Genomic DNA, 26,323 nt, shown 5'->3' on the forward strand with positions numbered 1-26,323 from the left:
GGCATGTACCTGTAGTCCCAGCTACTTGGGAGGCCGAGGTGAGAGGGCTACCTGAGCCCAGGGAGGTTGAGGCTGCATTGAGATCACACCACTGCACTTCAGCCTGGGTGACGGAGTGAGGTCCTGTCTCAAAAAAAAAAAAAAAGATTGGCGATTTTCATTCCACATGATGCCCTTAAGATTCTTCCAGGTTCCATGTATCCATAGTTCATTCATTTTTCTTGCTGAGTGGTATTCCATGGTACGGATGCTCACAGCCTTACACTTTTTGAATTTCTAGATAACCCATGAGCTGCATTTATATTTTATGAATAACTGCTTATTTTCTGTATTGTATTTTAATATAAAAGGCCAGGAGCAGTGGCTCACACATGTAATCCCAATACTTTGGGAGGCCAAGGCAGGAGGATTGCTTGAGCCCAGGAGTTTGAGACCAGCCTGGACAACATAGTGAGACCCCCCCCCCACCATCTCTACAAAAAATACAAAATAATTAGTTGGGCGTGGTGGCATGCATCTGTGGTCTCAGCTACTCCCAGTTACTCAGGGGGCTGATGTGGGAGGATCACTTGAGCCCAGGAGTTTGAGACCAGCCTGGACAACATAGTAAGACTCTGTCTCTACAAAAAACTTTTTAAAAAATTGGCTGGGCATGGTGGCTCATGCTTATAATCCTAGAATTTTGGGAGGCTGAGGCGGGTGTATTACCTGAGGTCAGGGGTTTGAGACCAGCTTGGCCAACATGGCAAAACCCCGTCTCTACTAAAAATACAAAAATTAGCCAGTCATGGTGGCACATGCCTGTAATCCCAGCTACTTGGGAGGCTGAGGCAGGAGAATTGCTTGAACCCAGGAGGCGGAGGTTGCAGTGAGCTGAGATCGTGCCACCGCACTCCAGCCTGGGTGACAGAGTGAGACTTATCTTAAAAGAAAAAAAAAAATTAACTGTGGCTGGTGGTGTGTGCCTGTGGTCTCAGCTACTTGGAAGGCTGAGGTGGGAGGATCCCTTGAGCCTGGGACATCGAGGCTGCAGTGAGCCACTGTACTCCAGCCTGAGCAACAGAGCAAGAACTTATCTCTTAAAAAAAAAAAAAAAAGGGAAAGAAAAGAAAAACTTTATTTGTAGCCCCAAAAGGTTTTTAAGGAACAAAAAACCAAATACCCCTTAAAAATTTTTTTTCTTTATTTTTCAAACTTATCTACCACAACATGAAAGAAAAGTTTGGATTAAAAATGGTGTAGCCCTTCATGTCTTTGTCCCTGTAAATAGATATTTCATATTACTGTAGTCACCGTGTATGTTGTATGCTGCTTTTTCCCACTTAAACTTACTTTTCCATGTACCATAATTATTTTAAAAACTGTATACTTGTTCCAGCGAGTTGACTATAATTTTTTCTACCCTGTTATCTACCTCTAGCTCCATTGAACATCTTCCCTCTGTTAAGTGATAGCCATAAGTTCTTAGTAGCGAAATTATTGGATCAAAGAGTAGGACAATTTTTATGGCACTTTTAATGTGTGTTTTCAGGCATTGCCTTGATCTCAACCCTGTCCTATACTTACTAAAAGTTATTGAAGCTTTGAAAAACTTAGGAAATGGGGATACTTCACCTATATCCTGGAATGGTTGTGAGGATAAAATGAGATGATGCGTGCAAAGCCCCTAATGTAGTACCTGGCACAGAAGAGAGGTATTTCCTACATGGCAGCTGCTGTGATGATCTCCTGGTGATGATTGTGCTATTACTTGACTAACATGATTCCATCATGCCAGCAGTCTTCTAGACCACTTGCACCCAGCGTTGGATAGCAAATGATGGAGAAGCCTTGCTGTGCTGTGCATTAAGGCCCTTCTGCTTTGGGAAATGCACCCATGCCAGAGACAAGCACCATTTCCAGATGCTTGGTCTCTAGTGGGGGAATACATATGTGTAAATTTGTGGTAACAAGGCAGAGTGAAGCAAGTGGTTAACAGCAGTCTGAATCAAGTGCTATGGAACTTCTGAGGAAAAAGTGATGAATTCTGCCTGATCTAATTGGGAAGCAAGGCCTCATTAGAGGTGATGCTTGCTGAGCCAAGGCGAAAGTCATGGGGACAATTTTGGTAGCTGGGAAAGACAGATCATTCTAGGCAAAGGGAACACCCTGAGCAAAGCAGGTGGCTTGATCGTAGATGAAGCATCTGAAGAATGAAGAAGTTTGCTTAGTTGGAGTGCAGAATATCGTGGGAGAGAATCCCACAGAAACAGGCTGGAAGTGACATCACGGACGTCCTGGAAATGTGTACCTAGGAGTTTAGTCTTTACTCCAGAGGCAGTGCACAATAGCAAATGTTTGGGGATGCATTTTGATTGCATAATTGACTGTTTTAATACTTGCTCTGTCATGTGTGATCTGTATCATATTTTTGTTCATAAAGTGCTAAAAGGGCCAAGGTAAAATCACTCTGAAAGCATATGGTTGTTTTTATATGTTTTTTGATGTTTTAATTATACTGACAGAAATACTGACTATTGTATTTTTGTCCATTACAGGATTCTTCTCTAATACTTGATGTTCCTCTGGGTGTGATCTCGAGAATTGAAAAAATGGGAGGCGCGACAAGTAGAGGAGAAAATTCCTATGGTCTAGATATTACTTGTAAAGTAAGAGATTCGATACTTTCTTATGCAAAGAACAAGGCACGTTAGTGTTGAATGATAGTAGACAATTAATGTGGATTTGAAAAAAAAAATCAAAATCTCATGTTCATCTAAGGCCCTGGAAATGGTTCTTCCCTTAAGAACAAGCTTTTCAAAAGTGCCTGGGAAATAGTGCCCACGTGAGGGACCCACTGCAATCACCAAATACAAGGACTCGAGGAACTGGTCAGTTTGTTAGCTTGACTGAGTGGGAAGAGAACTTTATAGATAAAATTTCTTAAACCACTTTAGTTTTTGCTCCAGCTTGCTCCTGGCGCCCCTTCATGTCAAGTGTTAACATGAAGGAAGGAGGAATAGAAGAGATTTTGCCCTCTGTTAACAGGATGTGTCCTTATCTCTAATAACCTTCGTAACTTTTGCTTAGGTCATTTTCAGAGGTACATTTTGCTATGATAGTAACCATGTATTGAACATTTGTGTCCATCCAAACACATGCTAGGTGCTTTGCATTTGATCCTCAAGTGCAACCCTCTGAGATGGCGTGATGGGAGCCCGAGGCTCCAAAGAGTTGGGTAACTTTGCTAAGATAATTTCTGAAGGCTGGGACCCAAAAGATGGGGATGTGTTCAAGCGTCTCGTGTGACTGTGAACCACCAGTCCAGTGCAGGGCTTTGCAGACTTTTTCTGTGAAGGGCTCAGTAGCAAATATTTTAGGCTTTGTGGGCCACATCAGATTTCTGTTGTGTATTCTTCTTTGTGTGTTGTTTTTTCAACCCTTTTGAAGTGTTAAAAAAAAAAAAACAGTCTTAATTTGAAGACCTGGGCTGAAGTTTGCTGGCCCCTGGCCAATCCAAGTCGTTCATTGTATTGATAGAGAAGTGAGGCCTTTGCTGTGTGAGATTACTTGCCTTGTGTTGCCTAGGGAGCCAGCGGAAGAGCCAGAACCAAAAACTAAGTCTCCTTTTTCTAGTCTCATACACTGCGATTTCTCAAAACCAACATTGTGTGCTTATATTTGGATTATGCTGCAATATGGTGTTTTTCTTTCCAGTTTATAAAAGATCAAGACTCGTTTTTTCTATCAGAAACTAAAGGATAATGCCATTATTAAATCTTAACTGAAATTCACCACTACCATCCACCTCAGCTTTTTTTGGTGGTGTTTTAATTCAAGCTACCTTAATGCTTTATCTATTATCCCAGCTACTGTCTACCCTTTGGGGCCTAGAAACATGGGAATTTACTTTGAAGGAAGGCTTTTGTATTTTGCATAAAAGGATTTATGGGAGTAGAGTGTTTAATATTAGAGTACTCAAGGGAAAATGGGGTTGCTATATTGACAGTTTTGAGGTGACTCATTCTTACAGGGTTTAAAAAAACCTATTTTCTGCCTTATAATAGGAAAAACTTGTACTTAAATATCAATCCCCCCAAAATTAATGAGACAAAGCACATTTTCACCCTTGACTATTTACGAACAAAAGGCGTAGGAACAACTCACCAAGCATAATTCTGAAATGTTACATATGTATATTTTTTGGAGTTAGCATGAGCCCAAAGGTGATGGCTTAGAACAATGTTGTAGCACAACCTTTTAACTAAATTGTCTCCCCAGAAACACTGACGTCACAGAGTCATATTCCATTTTCTCAGTAACAAACCTGACATTGATATAAAGGAAATCTGCTTCGGTGAGATAAAAGACTCACTGTCCTGTCTCTCATAGGTCAACTTTCGCCTGCAGTCAATAACCATGATACAACCGCATTTCTCTCTTGAAACAAGTAGTTACAACTCCTATAAATTTGGCTATGCCAGCAATGCACATAGAGATTTCTGCTTGCCAGTAGCAACTTTCCCATGGTAGATACAAGTCCCAGAGGATGTTGTCCAGCAGCAGGAGAAAGGTAGTTCTGAATATGCAAATTCTTACCCTGCAGGCCCCATACCAACCCCTGGTGCCTGTGTGGAGTCTTTCAAACAAAAAAAAGTGAAGTAAAACCATACCACCACAAAGCCTTCTCTTTCCTTCCCCACCTCACTCCCATGTACTCGCCTTAAAGACATAGTGTGGCATTTTGAAGTCAGCAGTCATGTGTGTTGTTTCTTTAGAAATGACGCCTCAATAAATCAACTTCAGAGTCGTTGCAGCAGGGATATGTATTCTTCAACTCTTACTATAGTGAGGCTTGGAACATCACCATATGACCCGGCTGTTAAAAAGGCTGAGGGTCTGACTAGGAGACTCTTAGCCCATGTGGATCTTTCCCTGATGAGTCAAACTCTGAGGAGACCAGGTGGAACTTACCAGTTAGTCTGTGCTCCTATTTCTGTTACAGATTTGGTGATCTGCCGCCTGTGAGTCATTTGCCTTTTCTACTTCAGTTTTGTTGGCAAGAAATAATATTCTGTCTTTAATTGCATCTTAATCAGATGGCAAAAAGAAGTTACTTGAATCACTTGTGCTTTGGCACATTAAAAGTAGCTGTTTGAATCACTGATAGATCAGAATAAATATACGTGTAGAGATGGTCTAATTTCTGGCCAAGCAGTGAAGAGAACGATGTTACAGAGTTACCATCTGACTTGCGGCTGTTAGGAAGAAAGTTCCTCACAGGGCCTGAGCCCTGAGAGTACTCAGCTCTCTAGTATTGCACTTGTGGCTGGTCGTAAACCCTTGTAATGCATATCATCCCATTGAAATGATTATTCCCCTTATTTAACTGTTCATTTCATCACAAACCAATAACCAATAGCCCAATTTTCTTGGGAGGTGATATGAATGGGTTGTTGGACTTTATTCTGTGACATGCCTTTTAAAAAAGCATGGAATCCTGGAGCTGGCAAGGCCTAGTAGATGTCATCTGTATACAGAGTGCTCAATCTCAAGTTCTTTATTAGTGGTCTCAGACTTTAGTTCTTCATACTTCATTTGCTGCTATTTGTGTTTGGAGATGTCTTGTGAAGGCCATAGCCTGTGCTGGTCCTTCAGACTGAAGACTTGGGAAGCGTTAAGAGTGCTCTTGAGATAAGGAAGGAAAAAGCACCTTGGAAAAAAATGAAGATTGTGATATCCAAGAGGGCAACAACTAGGTCTGTACTGCTCCTGAAGTGGCTCCATGGTCCAGCACAGCACTCCTTTATCTGAAATGAAAGTTTAAAGTGCACTGCAGAGCATAGGGTTCCAATGCAGAGCCATCACTCAGTCACAGCACTGTAATTGATTTTTTTTTAAGCTACAACCTTAAAAAAACTCCAGTCTTGAAAATAAGATAGAATGTTATATCTGTGTATATAATACAAATTGACATTTAAAGGAGCTTATTTGGTTTGGATTTGGTTTAAGACAAAGTTTTCCTGCTTATTGAACAGATACGTATTGGAAGCTACCTTTAAAATCTGGTTTTGACTGTTTATTTTTAGTTCCCAAAAGTGTAGTTACTACTAATATGGGCTACTTTAATGTGGCTTATATGGAACTCTGTGAAGGTAAAATTGTAGAATAAAAATATATTACTTGCATGAGAGCTTAAAATGTCAGTCATTTAGGAAGAGAGCTTCTGTATTTTAATGACATGTTTGACAATGTTGAGATTATATTTGATAGCAGGTACTCTTTAGAAAAGTTGTTTGAATAAAATAGTTTTATAATTAAAAAAAATATCAGGGCCGGATGTGGTGGCTTGACACCTGTAATCCTGGCACTTTGGGAGGCCGAGGCAGGCAGATCACCTGAGGTCAGGAGTTCGAGACCAGCCTGGCCAACATGGAGAAACCCCATCTCTACTAAAAATACATAAAATTAGCTGGGCGTGGTGGTGCGTTCCTGTAGTCCCAGCCACTCAGGAGGCTGAGGCACGAGAATCCCTTGAACCCAGGAGGCGGAGGTTGCAGTGAGCCGAGATCATGCCACTACACTCCAGCCTGGGCCACAGAGTGAGACTATGTCTCAAAAACTAAATAAAATAAAATAAATTTTAAAAAATTTAAAAATACCTCAGAACCCAGTGAAAGTAGATGGACCATAATAGATGTTAAATACCCAGAACCCAGTGAAAGTAGATGGATCATTGTAGATGTTGTGCAAGGCAAGGTTTGATTTTTTTTTCCTTTTTATAAAATGAATTTTAGCTCTGTCTTCTCCTTAGTGCTAGTTGCTTTATCTTGTCTTCACATTCATGGCTATGACGGAAATATTTTCAGGTGTTCTTAAGCCAGATATATCAAATTACCATATAAAACAAAGCAATTTTGTAATAATTTAGATTAATTGCCCTTTTAGGTAAGTGAATCTTCTCCCTTAATTGAATGGAAGATTTCTTGCTAATTAACATGACTTTCTTTGAAGACTGAACTGTCATACTTCTCCTTTGCCCCCAGGACATGAGAAACCTGAGGTTCGCTTTGAAACAGGAAGGCCACAGCAGAAGAGATATGTTTGAGATCCTCACGAGATACGCGTTTCCCCTGGCTCACAGTCTGGTAAATTCCAGCGCTCTCCTCAGCGTGGGAAGGTTCTCAGTGCCTCCTCTGTGAAAACTGCCTGCAAACTGGGATCCTCTTTCTTTTAATGTCTGTGTTGTGTTTCCCAGTGTGATGTGTCTGCAGGGGTGTTTATTTAATAATTTCATCATTTCCAGAGGGAACAGGTCTCTCCCCTGTCAGTCAACTTTGGAGCTAATGAGCAATGAGTGTCAGGCTTTTGTGGCTCCAATTGTAAATGGGAACAAACTCTCTGAGCCTAAATGCCATTTGAACAAATACAGATGTGTGGTGTAGGTACTGCACCAATAGCTGAATAGGGGCAGTTTTATTTTTGAAAAGAATAACCTTTCAAATGTCATTTGACAGCATTTATTATGTAATTGTCAGGACCAATTTATTATGCATTTAATTAGTTGTAATCTATGACTTAGTCCAAAGGTGATTCAGTATATGTACCTAAAACTTTTCCTTCCTCTTCACCAAACTACTGGAGTAACCTTACTCTTACTGCATGACTGAAATAAGCCTTTCTATGAGTTTTGCTTTTAGAACAATCTTTCTTTATATCCTGCCTCGGCCTTGCCTCCTTTTTTACTGCTGTGCCTTGCTTGAATCTTCTAACCCCTGTCCTCCTCCTCAGTTTGACTTGAACTTAGATGCAAATACCTGCTAAGGGGAGAGTGAAAAAATAATTATTTACAACATATACTGTATAAATGCCTTTATCTTAAGTATAGGATGATCATATTGCAGACTAAACCGAAGGTGATGGAAGGGACCCTTAAGTAGAAGAGGCAAGTGTTGAACGCAGATGAAAATGTAATGCTTGGGAACAAATGTGCTGATCTCATAATTGAATCTATTTTCAGCCTTTTCTAAGTTTCTGATTAAATATGTGATTTTTAAAAATATGTCTATATTAGAGTTTTTAATTCTATTAGGATAAAAAGAGAGTCTGATGGGAACACATCTTCTTAATTATTATGAAAGTGAGAATGTGAGTCTAATTGATGAAAGTTCAATTAGGAAATGTGTTCTGTCTTGATTTATGCATATCTGGCCCTAAATTATCAGAAATTGACAGAATGGCAGGTTTGAAGGAGCTGAAGCCCCAGTCTGTCTCCTGCAAGATCTTGCTTCATCAGACATCCCCTTTCTCTGGTATCTTCTGTTTCTTCTAGGGTATACTCCCCTAAAAAAGTCAAGTGCTGGACCAGCTTTCCCCTTATACTACTGTCCCATCTTTCACTTCATTGCCAAACTTCTGGAAAGAATATTCTAGCCTTTCCTCGTCTCCAGTGCATTCATTCCTCCAACCCATTCCAGTATGGAGCTCATTACTGGCCAAATCTAGTGGCTCATTTCCATCTCATTCTGTTTGATCTCTTCCCCAGCATTCAACAATTTTGACCATCGTCTTCTTGAAAGTCTTGGTTTCTGTATTCCTGCACCATCTTGATTGTTCCTTTCCAGTCTCCACTACCTCTGTCTTTTCCTTAAATGTAAATATGTCTTCACTCTCATCCCTCTTCTCTTCTCATCTTATTAACTTTGCCTTGATGGTTTCGTTTAGTTTAAAGTCGTCACTGCTATGTAGATGACTTCTAAATCTAACCCTGATATTGTCCTTGAGTGAGTCCAATGAGTCTAACCCTCAAATTCCTTCCTCTGGGAGTCTGAGAATCATGAGCTCATCTGGCGCAGTGGCTCACGCCTGTAATCCCAGCACTTTGGGAGGCCGAGGAGGATGGATCACTTGAGGTCAGGAGTTCGAGACCATCCTGGCCAACATGGTGAAACCCTGTCCTACTAAAAATATAAAAATATTAGCTGGGTGTAGTGCTGGGCACCTGTAATCCCAGCTACTCAGGAGTCTGAGGCAGGACAATCGCTTGAACCTGGGAGGCAGAGGTTGCAGTGAGCTGAGATCGTGCCATTGTACTCCAGCCTGGGTGACAAAAGCAAAGCTCCATCTCAAAAAAAAAAAAAAAAAAAAAAAGAATCACAAACTTCTTGTTGCCCTGACCTCTTTGCAGTTCATGAAACCTACCTTTCATCCTGTATGTCCTGCAAGTTTGAGGATCCCCAGTTGTTTAGGTTTGATAACTTGAAGTCAGCTTTTCAATTCCCCCCCTGCTATTCCTCCCATAGGCACATCAATTCTGAATCCTGTAAGTTCTACTTAGTAGCAACACCCAGCTATTTCCTCTCTTTTCTACTTATGCTTCCTACCTTAATCCATGCTTCCAAACTGGCTTCCCTTCTTTCAGTTTCTTCCCCTTCCAGCTAATCCTACACAATGCTGCCAGTTGTTGTTTGTTGTGTTTTTAAATATGATCATGTTACTGTATCACCCTCTACCCCCCAAAAAACAAACCCCCAGTTACTTTTCATAGCTTGTGCCCTACACTGCAGCTGCACAGGGCTGCCCTGTGCTCTTCTAGCACACACAGTACTTTCTTGGTTCAGATTTTGCTGTTCCCTTTACCTGCAGTCCCCTCGTCTCTTGCATACCCATCTTCCACACACTTAGCCTTCAACATCTTAATCTGTCCTGTGTCCTTTTCCAGGCCATATGTGTGTGCCCCCAGTGAGAGTTCATCTTACCTCTCAATTGTTAGTCTTTGCAAGTTCCTCTATCAGAGCACTTATCTCAGTGTGCCTTATGGAATAATTTTGTCATAACTACCTCCTACCTCCCCCTACCACTGCCTGATAAATTATGAGCTTATCAAGGCAGGGATCAGCCTTTATTTCTCTCTCTACTGTCAGCGCAGTGACATCTGCATGGGAGTTTTGTAATGATGGCTTTCTTCTTGAACTCGGGTTAGTAGAAAGGAAGGAAAAATCACTATATGGAAACAAATGAGATAGATGTTTCTGAGTATTACAAATCTAACACCAAAACCTAGAAATCTCTGTTGCTGTTATTGGAGTCATCCACAGAGGGCTTGATTTCTCAAGTCTGTGGTACTTGGCCATATTTTTCATACCTGTGCTGAGAATCCCTGCTTCTTGTTTTAGGAAGTCAATAAAGTAAGAAACTGCCAAAAAAAAAAAAAAGTCAACTGAATTGCTCATATGAAGTTTTGGAAGGTGACATTATCTTAGGTTTTAATCACTGAAAGTCATCCTTAAAAAAAGTTTGCCAGTCACCAATACAATGCAAGATACAGATTGAAACAGATCAGCCCTTGACCCTGCTTTTGGAATAGCAGTCCCTGATACTCAAGTCCACATGTGCAACTGTTTCATCAGTCAAGTTCATTTCATGTCTTGTGTTGGGTGGTGTCAGGATGCAGTGGGGGCAGTCAAGGATTTAGTAGTGTGTAGGATGAGTGATACCTAGTCCCATTGAGGGATGTGACAGTCAAACAGTAGTGATATGACAAATATGTTTAGCCCCAACATAAGATAGTATACATTCATTTGTGCAAGAGAAACGCAAAGGAAATCCACGGGGGACTCACAGGAAGAAGAGACCACATCTAACCAAAATTGGAAAGGCCTACATGGAATTGATAGTTGTTAGTGTAGGGCCTTGAAGAATGGATTTAATTTCCAGTGAAGGACTTCTGAGGTCTGGGGCTTGAGTGATGAGGGTGGGGCACTGTCCACAGAGTAGGGAAGTCAGAAAAAGATTTTATTTGCAGAAACAGGTGGAAGAAAGGGGAAGGGGGAGGAACAATGAGTTCTGTTTTGGACACATAGCATTTCATGTATTTTGACAGAATTGACAGCAAGCCACTGAAGGCCTGCCCCTCAGAAAAGAGTCTAGAGATGTAGATTTGGAATAGTGGTTCTTAAGTCATTTGAAGTTATGGGCTCCTTTGAGAATACGATGTAAATTATAGTTTCTCTTCCCCTCAAACATGCAGTCATGTACAAAACCTTACCTAAAATTTTAGAGGACTTCTGGCCCCTCTGAAGCCCCTTTGTAGGGCCCTGGTAAAGTAATCCTGGTATGTAATAGAGAAGTCCCGAACCAGAATCTTGGGAGAGGCCATCTTTTAGGGAGTGAAGATAGGAAAGGAGCCAGAAAACGGAATGGTTACAGAGGCGAGGGAAGAGCCTGGAAAGGAATAACAGGATGTCATGGGTGTCAATGCTGGGAGAGCTGGGGAGATGGATCACAAGCTCCCTAGGGACCTGACCCTAACTGTGACCTGCTTAAAGTCGGGACCTCCTTTTATTATCTTTGCAACTCTAGTGCCTAGTCCAGTGCCTGGCATACGTTTTTGTTTTTTGGGGTTTTTTTTTTTTTTGAGCCTTTATAAATCTCAGAAAATGATCTCAGGGTGAAGGGGACAAACACCAGTTTGCAGGTGTTTAAAGGAAGCATAGTTGGTTTAAAAAAGAGTGGCAGGCATGTTGAGGGAAGAAAGTTTTTACCTTAGAATTTGAAAAAGGAAAATGAATATATTTGTGGAAAGAAATCTTGCCTCTTTTCAAGGCAAGAGAGAGAAGGGATCTTTTCTTGAGCAGGATCCTGAAGAAGGCAGAGGGGGATGGGATCCAGCCCAGTTTGTGGGGCAGTTTGGGAAAGGAGAAGGGACCATTATTTCTGTGAGACAGGAGGGGAAGAAAAGTTTCCAAACTGTCACAGTGGGGAATGTGGGAGTGTGCCAAAAAGGGCTTTCCTAGGAGGTAACATAAGCCTGATTGCCTTGAACGATACAAAGGGCCCCTGCTTGAAAAAGATCACTTTGTTAATATTATTGGAACTTTTCAGCCAGCTGCAGATTATCTTAGTGATTTTTATTGGCATTTGAAGTCAGAAGTGAACTTGCTGTTGCATCTATGAAATGGTGTCTGGAGGCCAAGCAAGCTGGGTCCTGACTCCGGCCAGGTCATGAATACACCATGAGTGGGCTTTTTCATTTCAGACCACCCCTTTGGCTCTCTCTGGCCTCCTGTCCCATTAGTATTTTCACCACTCAGTGTTTTCAAGTCACGACTTAACACTTTGAATTGAACTTGAGCTGTTCAGCAACACAGAGTTCACCCCAAACCATTAACTTCATTGTTTCTGTGTTATGTCAATCTGGTAAGATGCGCACTTTTTTTAGTAACATTTCTATTTTGGCCAAAAATAGAAATTTATTCATTTATTTTCTTTTTAAAAATCTATTTGCTTTGCTTTTCAAACACTAGAAATTGTACTGAATTCTCATAAATTGCATGAAGCTCAATACTAGTTCTAGGCAAATGATATATTTTAATAAATGTCAGTGTTTCTGATAGTATGGCGATTTTTTTAAGGCAGAAATTAAAATCATGTATAACTGAACAGAGCCTGATAGTGCTACAGAAAGATAAAGAGTTTGATTGTTGGGGTGATAAGTTCAATGGCAAAGTTGTTCTTTTATTGATTTTCTTTATTGTTTGCTCATTTTTTACTCAGATGGGATAATCAGAGATAATACACATATTAGATGAGAGTTTTTTAAACTGTCAATCCTAACCTATTAACGAGTCATAAAATCAATTCACTAGGTTGCAGCCAGCATTTTTAAATAGAATAGAATAGAATAAGAGCATAACATAATATGGATAAGTGTGGCTACGTGAAACATTTCTCTCCGGTGTATGTGTGTATTGGGTCATGGTGTTGAAGTGCATTGCTTACCATTAATCGTGGTCCAAAAAGTTTGAAAAACACCATTTTAGATAATGGTAGAATATGTAGAATAACCTGCACTTTAAGTTATTGTAGGCATGAATATAGTCACTTAAATCTGCCTTTATAGCAGTAGGCGCACATGGATTTTCTTGAATTTTAAGTGAAGGTTTAGAGTTTATGAATAAACTCGTGGGATATAGACTCACACAAAGGAAGGCTAGGGCTAGAAGAAATGAAGCCTGAGACCTGGGTGCCAGGCTCATAGCAGCCACTGATGGGGAGACCCTGTGAGGGGACACGTTTGCAGAGCCTTTCTGGTGTGTGGTAACAAGCATGTGCCATTGGAGTCCAGTGGTCTGTGTCTGAATCCAGCTCAGTCACTTACCTGCTTGGTGACCTTGGAAGTCACATAATGTTTATGTGCTTCTGTGTTCTCGTCTGTAATGGAGATAATAACAGTCTCTACCCCGTTGGGGTTTTGTGAGGATTAAATGTAAAGTGCTTATGATGCTGCCTGGCACGCAGTAAGTACCCAATAAATGTCAGTTCTGTTCTTAGTGTGCCGTTTTCCCAGCAGGTGTAGAGAATAAGGATGATTACCCAGCACACTTTTGCCCAAGACTATTAATAAAGTAATCGTGATAACATGTGGGGCACTTTAAGCTCTTTCAAAGAAAGATGCTATATATAGATTAGTATTCTTATTAACAAACCATTGGTTGTACCTTGAGAAAAGACTCTTTGAAAGTCAGAGCATAATATCCAGAAAGCATGTGACCTAGAAGGGTGAGATACGGGGGGCAGTGATATGTATGAAAAGAATTCTTTAGAAATGGTTTTCCATGTTTTTCTTTCCATCTTTTGACCCTGCTCAGGCTTACTGCTTTTAGGGAAACATGGCTCATTCAGGTTTTTGTTTTTGCACTTGCTGCTTTCCTTTGACATTCTGCATGAAGCTCTGTAGCATCACAATATTTCTGTTATTCTGTGAACTGATTAGCAGTCATGGTTGTGAAATTTTTGTTTTCGTGTGTGTGGTGGGAGATATTTGACCTTCTTATGTCAGTCAGAAAAGACACAGGTGAGGTAACTTGCTCTTGGTAACTCTAATTTCAGGAGAGAAGCAGCTGGGTTGCACAGCCTTTGCTGTGGAGAGCAGCAGCCTTCTGAGGACTGCTGGTGTAGTACATTAGATTGCATGCAAAGGATGGAAGCAAGGTCTTCCAGACAGCAGCACCTTTGTGAGCAGGGCTCATCAGCATTTGCAGGTGTTTGTTACAGCTGCCTTTGGTTTTCATAGTCTTTGCTGCTTATTTCTTTTTGCCTAGCTTTGGTGAACCACATCAAGCCCTGCCGTGTGGCTTAAACACTACCATATCTACCCCATGTCCTCTCTTGCTCTACTCCAGTTGTGCTTACTTGTAAAAAGATTTTCATAAAAGTTAGTAGAGTGCGTTATGGAGGTATATATCTTTTATGATCATTTGAATGACAGGTATAAATGATCCTATGAATGGAGAATTAACATAGGATTTTTTTGTTATTGTTGTTTTTGTTTTTTGAGACGGAGTCTTGCTCTGTCACCCAGGCTGGAGTGCAGTGGCATGATCTCGGCTCGCTGCAACCTTCGCCTCCCCAGTTCAAGCGCTTCTCCTGCCTCAGCCTCCTGAGTAGCTGGGACTACAGGTGCTCACCACCACGCCCGACTAATTTTTGTATTTTTAGTAGAGACGGGGTTTCACCATGTTAAGATGGTCTCAATCTCTTGCCCTTGTGATCCGCCTGCCTCAGCCTCCCAAAGTGCTGGGATTACAGGTGTGAGCCACCGCGTCCAGCCAACATAGGATGTTTTATTTTGTGCCTCAGAAATGTGGAAATTTTTATAAATTGCTTTGCAGTTTTAAACGAGGCTTAAATTTAGTGGACCCTTACTTTCTGGGCTGATTATGGAATTAATAGATAAAAAGAAACAACTCATTTTCAGAGGGACACTGAAATGAAGTACACACACACATGCTTTTAGCCTAGATGTGGCCTAATGACTAAAAGTTATATCTTAGTTATCTGTTTCCTTTTTGGGCAGGACTGTTTTTTCTTGAATCAACAGTAAACTTGGCAAATTGACACACTAGTTATGCTTTTAAGTCTCCTTCCTTCCTGCCTCCTCTAAGACTTGGTCCTCTATTCTCGTTGATCTCTCTGTCTCCATCACCTTCTCCCTCTCAGCCTTGAAAAGTGCTTGGTTCTTCTCCCTATTGCCTGTCCTCTGGAACTGACATTTCACCTGGTCTCCTGTAGCATTGTTGTCTATGGTCAGAAGCGTAGAATTCCCCACTCGCATCCACACTCCATAACTCATTGCAATCAGTCGTCTAGCCTGCTCACTGGAGTGGAATGATTCTTCTGAAAATGACCAAAGACCCTACAAGTTAGAAAACTTGGTAGTCTGTTAGACCATATGCCTTTCAACTGCACCATCGTTTGACTCTCAACTATCCCACCCCTTCCTTTCAAAGTGGTGCTTTTAAAATATTGAGTAGATACAAGAGGATATTTATAAAACATGTATAAAATCTAAAGAATGCTGATTGATGGAACTTTCCTTTGTCTCTCCTGAGATGTAAGCTGGGTAATTTCTTCAGTTTTATCTTCTACTTCGGCTGTGCCTGATCTGAGTTTTTGTTTGCTAAAATTTCCATTGTTATGTTTTTTTAATTATAAAAGTTCTATTTGATTGTTTTTCAGATCTGTTTGGCCATTATTTATAATCTCTTCTTCTGTGCTCAGATTTCTCATCCTCTTTTTGACTTCCGAAAGCACATTAAATGTAATTTATAATATGCATCTGATGATTACAATACCCGAAGTCTTTGTGGCCTTTTTCTACCACAGGTGTGTGTGTTTGCTGGCTCATGGCACTTTGTTTCTGATGTGGGTGTGTCTTGTGATTATTGCCTGCAAATTCCTCTTCCTTGGAAGTTTATCTGTGGGAATACTCTGAGCATATGACTGAAGGCAATTTTACCAAGAGAGGATCTGTGTTTCTTTCTGCCAGGCATCTTGAAGCACGACTGGTTTGGGACGCTTATGAATTAAATTCTCAGGTTGGATGTTTTTGGGACCATCCAAGTTTTGTGAGTTTGGTCCACATACTACTTAAGGGCTGACTTGTGACTACAAATTTCTAGTGGGGGATGGTGGCAGGGATTTGTTTCCTCCCTTGCTTAGCACCAATAATCTAGACAGGAAGGTTCTCTTGAAGTCCCCAGGTGGTCCTTTCCCATGCATCCTTCCCCTGAGTGTAGCACTTGGGAGGTTTCCTCATTTTGGTTTGGCCAGGTCTTCAGGCCCTATCTCCTGTGCCCCAAGAGGCCATGAAAACCAGTTCTGGAAGTGGCCTGAAAGTGAAAGCCAGTGTGTTCCTCTTGCTGTCTGCATTCCTGTTTGCAGTTAGTTTTTGGCTTCTGAGTAAAAAAGTCTCTGTTATATCCAGCATTTTTAGGTGTTTTCAGCGGAAGTCCCATTATGGCATATAGACCATCACATTTGCAGACACCTCTCCCTCTTTTTTTTGAAACCTAACTTTCCCCATAGCTTCTGAGATCTAAGTCCTCTGCCTCTCACTTCTTTTCTGGCTCCTCTGCATCCTTCTACCATCTAGACATGGGTTTTCTACAAAAGTCTGTCCTTCTTGCTCTGAATTATGCCCTGGGCAAACTCATGTCCACGAACAGTGCCTTTCTAAGCATGGCTTCCAAATACAAAGCATGGCTTTATATTTCCCTGTAGCTGTTATAGAACTTCAAGCAACACCAAAAGATCTGTTTAAAATGACTCTCATATGCCCCAGAAACCCACTCCTCTGTGTTCCCAGTTACTCTTAATGACATCATTGTCCTCTTGTTCATTCAAATTTGAACATTCGAAATCAAGGCCATCAGAGGTTTTCATTTCTTCCTTTTCTTGTTTTCTTTTTTTTTTTTTTTTGAGACAGGGTCTTGCTCTGTCACCCAGGGTGGAGTGCAGTGGCGTGATCACAGCTCACCGCAGCCCACAGGTGCATGACTCTACACCTGGCTAATTTATTTTTCTTTTCTTTTAGATGGTGTCTCACTGTGTTGCCCAGGCTGATCTCAAACTCTTGGCTTCAAGAAGTCCTACTGCCTCTGCCCCCTAAAGTGCTGGGATTACAGGCATGGGCCACCATACCTGGCCCCTGTTTCGTAGCATGTACTAAATCCAGGGGATTCTGCCTCCCCAGCCTGACTTAATTCATATCTTCATCTCCTCTCTTCTAAACTGTTGGAACATTGTTAGGAGGTCTTTCTACCTCCATTCTGTCTCCTGTCCCTTGCCCCCAAACTTCAACCAGTTCCTCCCTCTCTGTCAGTGTGAAGGCAGACCTCTGTCTCTTTCACAGTGTGGCCCACCTCTCTCCGTTGTTTGTTATCCGTCTTCACTCAGTGGAGTTGAGTGTAGACTGAGATGTTCGCCAGTGGCCATATATTCTCTGACTTTGGCTGCCATTTGTGCCTTTTTGTTGTCGTCTTGTCCAGAGTTGTCTTATCCTTCCAGGGTAGTTCAGATACCAACAACGTCCCTCCAAGCCCCATCTGTCAAGAAGTAATCTGGGCATTCTCTGGGCCTCATAGTACTTTCTCTCTCCCACCTGTGGCACTTGCTGCTTTCCTCTCTATATGCCCTCCTCATCTCTCTCCTTTGGATGACTTCCAACTCCTTAAAAACAGAGGCTGTGTCTTCCTTGCCTTTTTCTCCACTTCATACCTTGTTCATAGTAGAGCCTCAGTAAATGTTTATCGAGTGAATATACTAATGTAAACAGAGCGAATTAATCGGAATCAGTAGCAACCAAGACATCAATGAGAATATTCTGCTTTTTAGAAATAGCATTTATTCAATAAATATTTACTTTTTAATTTAAGTTGTAAATAGGTAATATATGTTCATGATTGACAATTCAGGAACTGTAAAAGGGTATACAGGAAAAAATCTCCCTCCCAGCACACTTCAGCTACCTCATTGCCCTCCTCATAGACAACCAAGGTTTCAGTTTATTGTGTCTCCACCCAGTGATAGTTTAAGCCTATACACTTAACTGATTCACATGCCTTCCCCCTTAACCCTAATGGTAGAGAGCTATATACACTGTCATGTACCTATTTCCATCCACCAATAGACATTGCCCAGTGAATGTGCTTCTCCACCCTATGATCTTCATTCCATGTACTACCTTAATTCCTCATTGCCATATATGGTAACGTAACACAGGTTTGAGGGATTAGGACATGGACATCTTTGGGAAGACATTCTTCTTCTTATTTTTTTAAACAGAATCTTGCTCTGTTGCCCAGGCTGGAGTGCAGTGGCGCAATCTCAGCTCACTGCAACCTCCGCCTCCCGGGTTCAAGCGATTTTCGTGCCTCAGCCTCCCAAGTAGCTGAGATTATAGGCGTGGGCCACCACACCCGGCTAATTTTTATATTTTTAGTAGAGATGGGGTTTTGCCATGTTGGCCAGGCTGATCTTGAACCCCTGACCTCAGAGGTGATCTGCCCTCCTCAACCTCCCAACATGCTGGGATTACAGGCATGAGCCCCAGCCCTGGCTGGGAGGTCTTTATTCTGCTTACCATAGCAACCCAGTATGTTTTCTGATCTTTTAATCTTTTTCAATCTAATAGGTGAAAATGTAGCTTCCAGTTTTATTTTGCATTTATCTTGTATGAGTAAAATTGAATATCTTTAGGTTTGAGCTATTTGTATTTGCATTTCTCCATTCTCTGTGTCTTCTACCTATTTTTTGTTTGGATGTTTGGTCTTTTTCTTGTTAGTTGTACGTACTTTTTATGTAATAGCTATAGTGATGTTTAATATGAGTGACTAATATTTTTCCTGTGTGTTTTTTGAATTTATGATGGATTTTGCTACGGAGACTTGTTTTCTATTTATTTGGTAGCATTTGAGAGTCTGTGTTGAGGGGCTCTAAAACCACCCCCACGTGTGGTGATTCGATAACAGGACTCACTGGACTCATATTGTACTCACAGGTATGGCTTATTACAGCACAAGGATACAAAACAAAACCAGCAAAGAGAAAAGGCACGTAGGTTGAAATTTGGGGGAAACCAGGCACAGGCTTCCAGAGTTCTTGTCCAGTGGAATCAAACAGGATGCACTTAATTCCTCCAGCAATGAGTTGTGCAGCACATATGAGATGTTGCCCACCTGGGAAGCTCATTGGAGACTTTGTGTCCACACTGTTTATTGGGGCTGGCCATGTAAGCACCCACTGCCTAGCACAAGCAAAATTCCAGGCTTCCAGAAGAAAAGCAGGAGTTCAGTGTAAACCACATTGTTTATACAAACAGTTTGGGCACAGTGAACCAATCTTAACAGTGAGGGAATGGTGAGAACTCTGCTGAAATCCAGATTACCAAGTGTCTGGCAAGGGCCAACCATGTATGCAGGCCTTTCTAAGGAGGGCAGCCTCAGGCCTGCCATGTTAATTCTTCTGCACACTTTTCTTTTATAGCTTCTGAGCTTTCTATCCCAATTAGGAAGATCTTCCCTACTCAGACTTATAAGGAATTATCTCAGCCAGGCGTGGTGAGTCACGCCTTGCAATCCCAGCACTTTGGGAAGTCGAGGCAGGCAGATCACCTGAGGTCAGGGATTCGAGACCAGCCTGGCCAACATGGTAAAACCCTGTCTCTACTAAAAATACAAAAATTAGCTGGGTGTGGTGGCACATGCCTGTAATTCCAGCTACTCACGAGGCTGAGGCACGAGAATTGCTTGAACTGGGAGGCAGAATTTGTAGTGAGCCGAGATTGCTCCACTGCACTCCAGCCGGGGCGACAGAATGAGTGAGACTCCATCTCCAAAAAAAAAAAAAAAAAACAAATAAAATAAATTATCTCATATTCCTCTAGTAATTTGGTTTCTTCCTTAAGATTTAAGTATTTCATCTATTTGGAATTTATTTGGAGTTAAGGTATAAGATATGAATCCAACTCTTTCTTCCCCTCTTGTTGCAATATCATTTGTTGACTAGTTTGCTGATTTGAAGTACTGTCCTTATCTCACACTAAATTCCTCTGCATGTTTGATTTTATTTCTAAGAGGTTCTCGTTGCATTAATTATTCTATTCATGCACCAGGTGTGCTCTTTTAACTATTGAAGCTTTATAGGATGTTGCACTGTATGGTAGAACGAGCCTCCCCTTGTTCCTCTTCTTTTTTTTTCCTTTCTATTGTTGCTTAAGCAATTACAGAATGCTACATTATGGCTGTGCTCAGGGATCTAGAGCTGATACCCACTTCCTGTTCCCAAGGAGTGCTGTTTTCCTGGGTAATGCAAACAAACGGATGCATATGATACAGTGGTGCACAGGATGTCACAGGAGCACAAAGGAGGGCTTCCTAGAGGATTCAGATTCTGCAAGATGAGTAGGAGCATTTGTCAGGCAGAAATTGACATGCCATACTGAAGGAACAGTCTGTGGGCATGCAAAGAGGCCGCACAGATGCAGGCTGAACTCACATGCAGTTTGGTGTCCGGGAGCACAGCGTGCATGTGGGGGTACCAACAGGAGATAGTGCTGGGGGCAGAGGAGGCTGGGTCAAAGATTGCAGAGCCTAACATTCCCCACTCAGAATGTCTGCTTTTTATCTGAAGGTGAAGGGAGCCATTTAATGGTTTTAAGCAGGAACGTGTCATGATTAAATTTCCATTTCAAAAAGATTGCTGGGCTGCAGTGTGTGCAGAGTAGGTGGAGGGGACGGGAGTGGAGGAGAGAGGAAGACCATTTCTGGGGATTTTTGCTAGTCACCCCAGTCCTTGATGATGAGGGCTTGAAATGGGGCAATGGACAGGGGGCTCCAGATGATGCTTTTGAGAAAGATTCAGATGGTAAAATCAGTAGAATTTGGTGGTTGACTGAATGTAGTTATGAGGGAGGATGGGATGATAGGGAAGAATCCACCCTGGATAACCAGACCGATGGTGGGGCCAGTGGTTGAGATGGGGAATATAGGAGGGGAGTGAGGAAGAGGTGGCAAGTTCCATTTTGGATATGTTGAGTTGAGAGTGTCTGTGAGACAGCCAGGCAGAGATACCTAGGAGACAGATGACCACATAGATCCAGAGCTCTGGCCTGGGGAGAGCTTTATTTGGTAGTCCTGGATCACATCCACATCACATCACTAGCATTTTCATAGATGTGGCCAAAATTGCCAGGAGAGAGAACTACAGTGAGAAGAGGGACAATGTATGAACCCTCAGAAATCTCAGCCTTATATGATTATGATAGTGGACAAGTTGTAAAGAATATTCTTTTTTCCAAAATAGTTTCAAATGACGTTTCAAATGTACATTTGTGGTCCTTTCGTGAACAAATAAATAGGTACGTTTATATATGAAGACAATGATGACACAGGAATATCAAGCCATTTCCCCCAGAGGTACTGATTTAGTCAGTAGTAGAAATAGGATTAGGAGAACTGTTTATGCAAACAGAAGTATAATTGGTAATCTATGTGCTAGCTGCTTTTGACCTGTTATCTTTTGTCAGGTTTTTGGAATAACTGCGTCAAAACTGATATAAATGAACTTACTGTGTCAAGTCGTGTGAAATATACAGAAAGCATTATCTAGCATTAGTGCATTAGAATTATAAACTTTACCACATATCAGTACGTCCTATGGTTCTTTAAAATTTTAGGCTTTCCCCTCCAATTTTAATGAAAGCATTTTTTTCTTACATGAACAAGTCTTGTTTCTAAAGTTTAATCTAAAAGATGAAAATGAGGTAATTTTACATTACTGTACCCTTAAATGGTAGGTGGAAGCTTTTTAAAAAGATGAGTGTCTTTAATTTCAGAAATCAAATTCAAAAAAAAAAAAAGCTAGCTTCAATTCCTGTTCAAACGTTGCAAAATTTAATCCAGAAAGAAGCAGTTGGGCCAGATGCGGTGGCTCACGCCTGTAATCCAAGCACTTTGAAAGGCCAAGGTGGGTAGATTGCCTGAGCTCAGGAGTTCAAGGCCAGCCTGGGCAACGTGGTGAAACCCTGTGTCTACTAAAATACAAAAAAAAATTAGCTGGGCGTGATGATGTGTGCCTGTAGTCCCAGCTACTCTGGAGGCTGAGGCACGAGAATTGCTTGAACCCAGGAGGCGGAGGTTGCAGTGAGCCAGGATGGCACCACTGCACTCCAGCCTGGGCAATAGAGCCAGGACTCCGTCTCAAAAACAAAAAGAAGCAGTTAGTAAGTGGTTCCCTGAAGTTTTAAGTTTAGGTATTTGGAGACATAGGTCATTAAGAGTCATCTTCCTGAAAAATCACATTCATCAGTTGTGCCATTGGGTGCTGTTAACATCATTTGAAAACACTTTTAAATGTTCATAGTTTATCAATTTATTCCCCTGATTATGAGCTGGAGAGAGCCTATGACAGTGACAGACAGCTGTCTGTCCTCAAAGGAAACTCAAGAATTAACATTTATAGGTTCTGTTTAAATAAACAAAAAATCCAATCTAGATGTTTTAAGGAAATCAGTGCATCTTTATATAGGTGCCATTTAAAAATAATGGCTAATTAAGTGAAAGCTAAAATCTGTTGTCATTTCAGAGACTTTACCCCCACAAGTTACAATGATAAATGTAGCTAAATTAAAATGACAAGTTATATTCCCTATGTCAGAGCTGTTTTTATCCCTGGTGTGAAATCAGAGAGTTTCATCTCAAGTTTGTCCTTTAACATTTTTCAAATGTTACATTGTGCTATTTTTAATCCAGAAACAATGCACATGATTGCTTTAAAGAAAAAAAAAGTCTCCATGTACAGTATCTCTTGACTAGTAGGGATCTAGTGAATTGTGAATTGATGAAATGCCCAAATACTAATATAGAGCAAAATTAAGGAAGACGTGACTTGCTCACTTGAGGAAGGTGAGGGTGGCCATTTGAGAGTATCTTCTGTCAGTTTCCTGATTTTGATATTGTGCTAAAAGTTATACAAGATGTTAACACCTGGAGAGGCTGGCTGAAGATTTACTTCTTGTGAATCTATAATTATTTCAAAATAATCTAAAACAAACTAAAGTAGCTCCCCAACAGCTTGACCACACAGAATCTTTAGGCTACATTCCTGAGAGTTCTGGTACATCCCACATGGCCCTTCTAGGACCAAGGAGGTAGAAAGTCACCCCCTAGAGATTCTGGTTCAGTAGGGGTGAGGCAGGGCACAGGGCATGGTTTAGCCTCTGGAAAAAGCAGCCCACTTCACCCCCAATTCTGAGGCAGAGCCGTAGATAAGGACCACACCCTAGAAGAAAGCCACGTAGGACTTGCTGAAGCATCTACTGAAAGGTGATGCTCAGCAAAACATCTTCTCTGTCCTAAGACTTTGCTCAATTGGGACTGAATCGTTCTTGAATTTTCCATAGTCGATGAAATCAGTACTTGGACATGTTCATTGAGTAAGCTTTATCATTACCCATTTAGCAAACAAGACGCGCTTGATGGTTATAGTGGAAAATACTTGAGAGCCAGCTCTCTCCATGTGATTTAGAGTTCCCAAATTAAGGGTTAAAATTGACCCAAGGTTATATTTAAGAATAATAGTTGAAAGTGTCAACACATTAATAAAGTGTTAAAGAATACATTGTCTGGAAGAGAAAGTAAATGACAGCTAAAAACGTCAAGACGTATAACCTATTCACTTTAGGTTTTAACAATTTTGAAATAGGAGCTTTAATTAGGCTTGTAACAAGTTACCACTTGTAGGGAATTTTATACTTTTTGATAATGAGGTACAGATGAATGTGTTTTGTTATTGCTTTATTTTTGTTTTTGTAATAATCCAACTTTATGTTACTCTGAAAGCCTATATTCTCTTAATCTTTAAGAAAAAAAGAAAATATATCTGAAAAGTAGGTCCTCGTACTTTCAAGTTTAGAAAATGGTGGTATTGGCTCTTTCAGACTGCTCACTTCAATTGAGCCAAGTAGCTTATGGAAAACTTAGTTTTTAAATAAAAACACCACATAAACACTACCTAGTAATGCCTTTTGAAAAATGTTTTTCTGTGTTTGTAAGCTAATTTATTTGAATGGTGAAAATATTGGTTTAAGCACCCAGTCTTTTCTACCCTAAGCTCCAATTTAATATTAGATGTGTTGCTATGTGCTTCACGAGGAGAAATATTTGGCTGTTGTGCGATTCATAATTCTTCCTGAAATATCTGGGGTCCAAGCCTGGCTCTTAGCATCAAGAGTAAACTGGGAGTTGTTTTTGTCACCAATTCTAATAGACATGTTTCGGGTTAAAGGATACCAGTTAGTTGACTCATTCTGGATATTAGTCAGAATGTGAAGTATCATCATAGAAGTGATCTCATCGGAGAGGCCATCTGACGTGTGGTTACCATGGGGACATTGTCTCAGTCTCATACTAATGACAAAAAAAAATTGATGTTGCTTCTGTTCAGGTTCTTTTATAAAACATATTAAGGAAGTTAGGTAGATAATTTTTGTTTAGGCCATATAGCTTTGATTTTCTGATAACAATTTTATAAACTTAGAAATTTTCATGTAAGATACAGGAATACTGGAAGCAAAAAAAAGAAGGTGCTTTAACATTAGGGATTGAAAAAATAGTAATTTAGGTTGAAAATGCTGCTTGAAAGTTAATGCTGATAGCATTACTACACATGATGATTTTTTCTGGAAGGAAAGCTTTATCTGGGCCTTCAATTTAGGAATTTTTCTCTTTGGTTTTTAAAAGCTGCCATATTCACTTGAGCTTCATGGGAAAGATGCAAATAACTAAAACAAATGAACAAAAACCATGTTGAGGTCAGGAACTTATTTCAAGAAAGCAAGTTCTAGGTTTTCTTTAAAGTGACAGTAGAGCCTTAGGTCTCAAACCATCTACAACCATGTTAACAGTACATCACTCAAATCATTCAACAATCCTGAATGTTTACCTGTGCCAAGTACTGACCAGCGCAGTATCAGATGTTCACAGTAATGATATATTGCCAAGAGAATGCTTAGGCATGTCCCATATATTCTGTTTATGGATAAAGGAGTGCACCAAACATTTTAGTGCTATTTTTGCCCAAAGTCCCTCTGTCTTTAATTTAAACTTAACAGAAATCACTTATTTTTCCCAGTGGTACTGAATAATTATGCATTGCTGTGGATTCAGTGTCAGGTTAAAGCCTCAGTGCATCGCTTAGCGTCATTACCAGTGTGTGCTTATCATGCCAGCCATCCAGAATAAACAGCACTTGGGCCTAGCGCTGCCAGAGTTGAGACCTGCAGAGTGTGCTGCATGCCTGGGAAAGTTTGAGAAGACATTGTGGAGAGCATGTTCTTGGGCAGTTTTCACCTTAAACCTCTTGCCATTCACATGCAGAAAACTGTTGCTGCTGAAAGATGCTTTTCCAGAAATACACTGTGTTGTAGGGGAGGGAACACTGGTGTTCAAAGTGATTAGTCTGATGACAGAGGAAAATGGTTGGGGAGGGAGCTACATAGAGGAAAAGTGCCCAGACGCAGCGCCTCCAGAGAAGATGGTTGTACAGGGGCTGTGTGGGCCTTCATGTCTTCATTTGGTCAGCGAGCCTGTGTTCTGCCTCCCTCTGACCAGGCGCCATTGTAGTTACTGGGGATAAAGGATGGGAATGAAGCAAGTGTATACTTTCATGGAGCCCATGTTCTAGGGGAGGGGATAGTACATATGTACAGTGAACAAGTACATATGTAATATGTCAAGTGGTCATAAGTGATAGGGAAAATCAGATGGGAATAGGGAGTGCTGTTGTGAGGGTAACATGTTTTTTTGTAGGGTGTCGGAGAAGGTCTTACTGATTAAGATTATTGGATCAGAGATGTGAGAGAAGACAAGAAGCCATGAGGTAAACGAATTCCAGGCAGATGGAATAGTAGCCGCAAAGGCCCTGAGAGTGGCATGTGCTTGGTGCCTTTAGGGAGTGGCACAGGAGGCAGGTGTGATTTACGTGGAGCGAGTGAGTCTGAGAGCAGAGATGTGGCGGGGGAGATGGCCAGATGGCAGACAGCTGCATAAGCCATTGGAAGGACTTCCACCTTTACTCCTCGCAAAGTGGAAAGCTACGGGAGGATTTGGGGCAAGGAAAGGACTTGATCTGACCTATGACACTGTCACTCTGACTTGAGAAGTACAAAGATGAAAGCAGGGGAGCAGTTAGGTTTTTATAATCAACCAAGTAAGAGATGATGGTGGCTTGGACCTGGGTGGTAGCCATGTGGTGACAAAGATGAATCCAAGGTTTTCAGCTCAATCAGCTGGAAGTCATGTACTGAAATGGGGAGACTGTGGGAAGAGCAGGACTGGGTAGGGGGAGCCAAGGGTGTTTGGCTTTGGTTGTGTTAACTTGAGAGTTCTCCAGATGCCTCTTAGGCAGTCTGGTGGGGTGGTAGAGTGGACACTTGGATAGCCAAGTCTGGAATTCAGAGGGGATGCTGGAGAATGATAGGTCCTTACTAGTCACTAGAGTATGG

The 26,323-nt window shown here is 41.2% G+C and overlaps 1 protein-coding gene across 2 annotated transcripts in view; it reads left to right on the forward strand.

Moving 5' to 3' along the window:
- MTM1 (myotubularin 1) overlaps window positions 1–26,323 on the forward strand; it is a 106,269-nt gene that overhangs the window by 45,045 nt on the left and 34,901 nt on the right. For both annotated transcript variants that reach the window (XM_004065006.3, XM_055376072.2), the window contains exons 5-6: window positions 2,538–2,648; window positions 7,026–7,127. In XM_004065006.3, coding sequence (XP_004065054.1) covers window positions 2,538–2,648; window positions 7,026–7,127 — 213 coding nt within the window. The remainder of the gene's footprint in view (window positions 1–2,537; window positions 2,649–7,025; window positions 7,128–26,323) is intronic.

Source organism: Gorilla gorilla, chromosome X, assembly GCF_029281585.2.
Source record: "Gorilla gorilla gorilla isolate KB3781 chromosome X, NHGRI_mGorGor1-v2.1_pri, whole genome shotgun sequence".
NCBI lineage: Eukaryota > Metazoa > Chordata > Mammalia > Primates > Hominidae > Gorilla > Gorilla gorilla.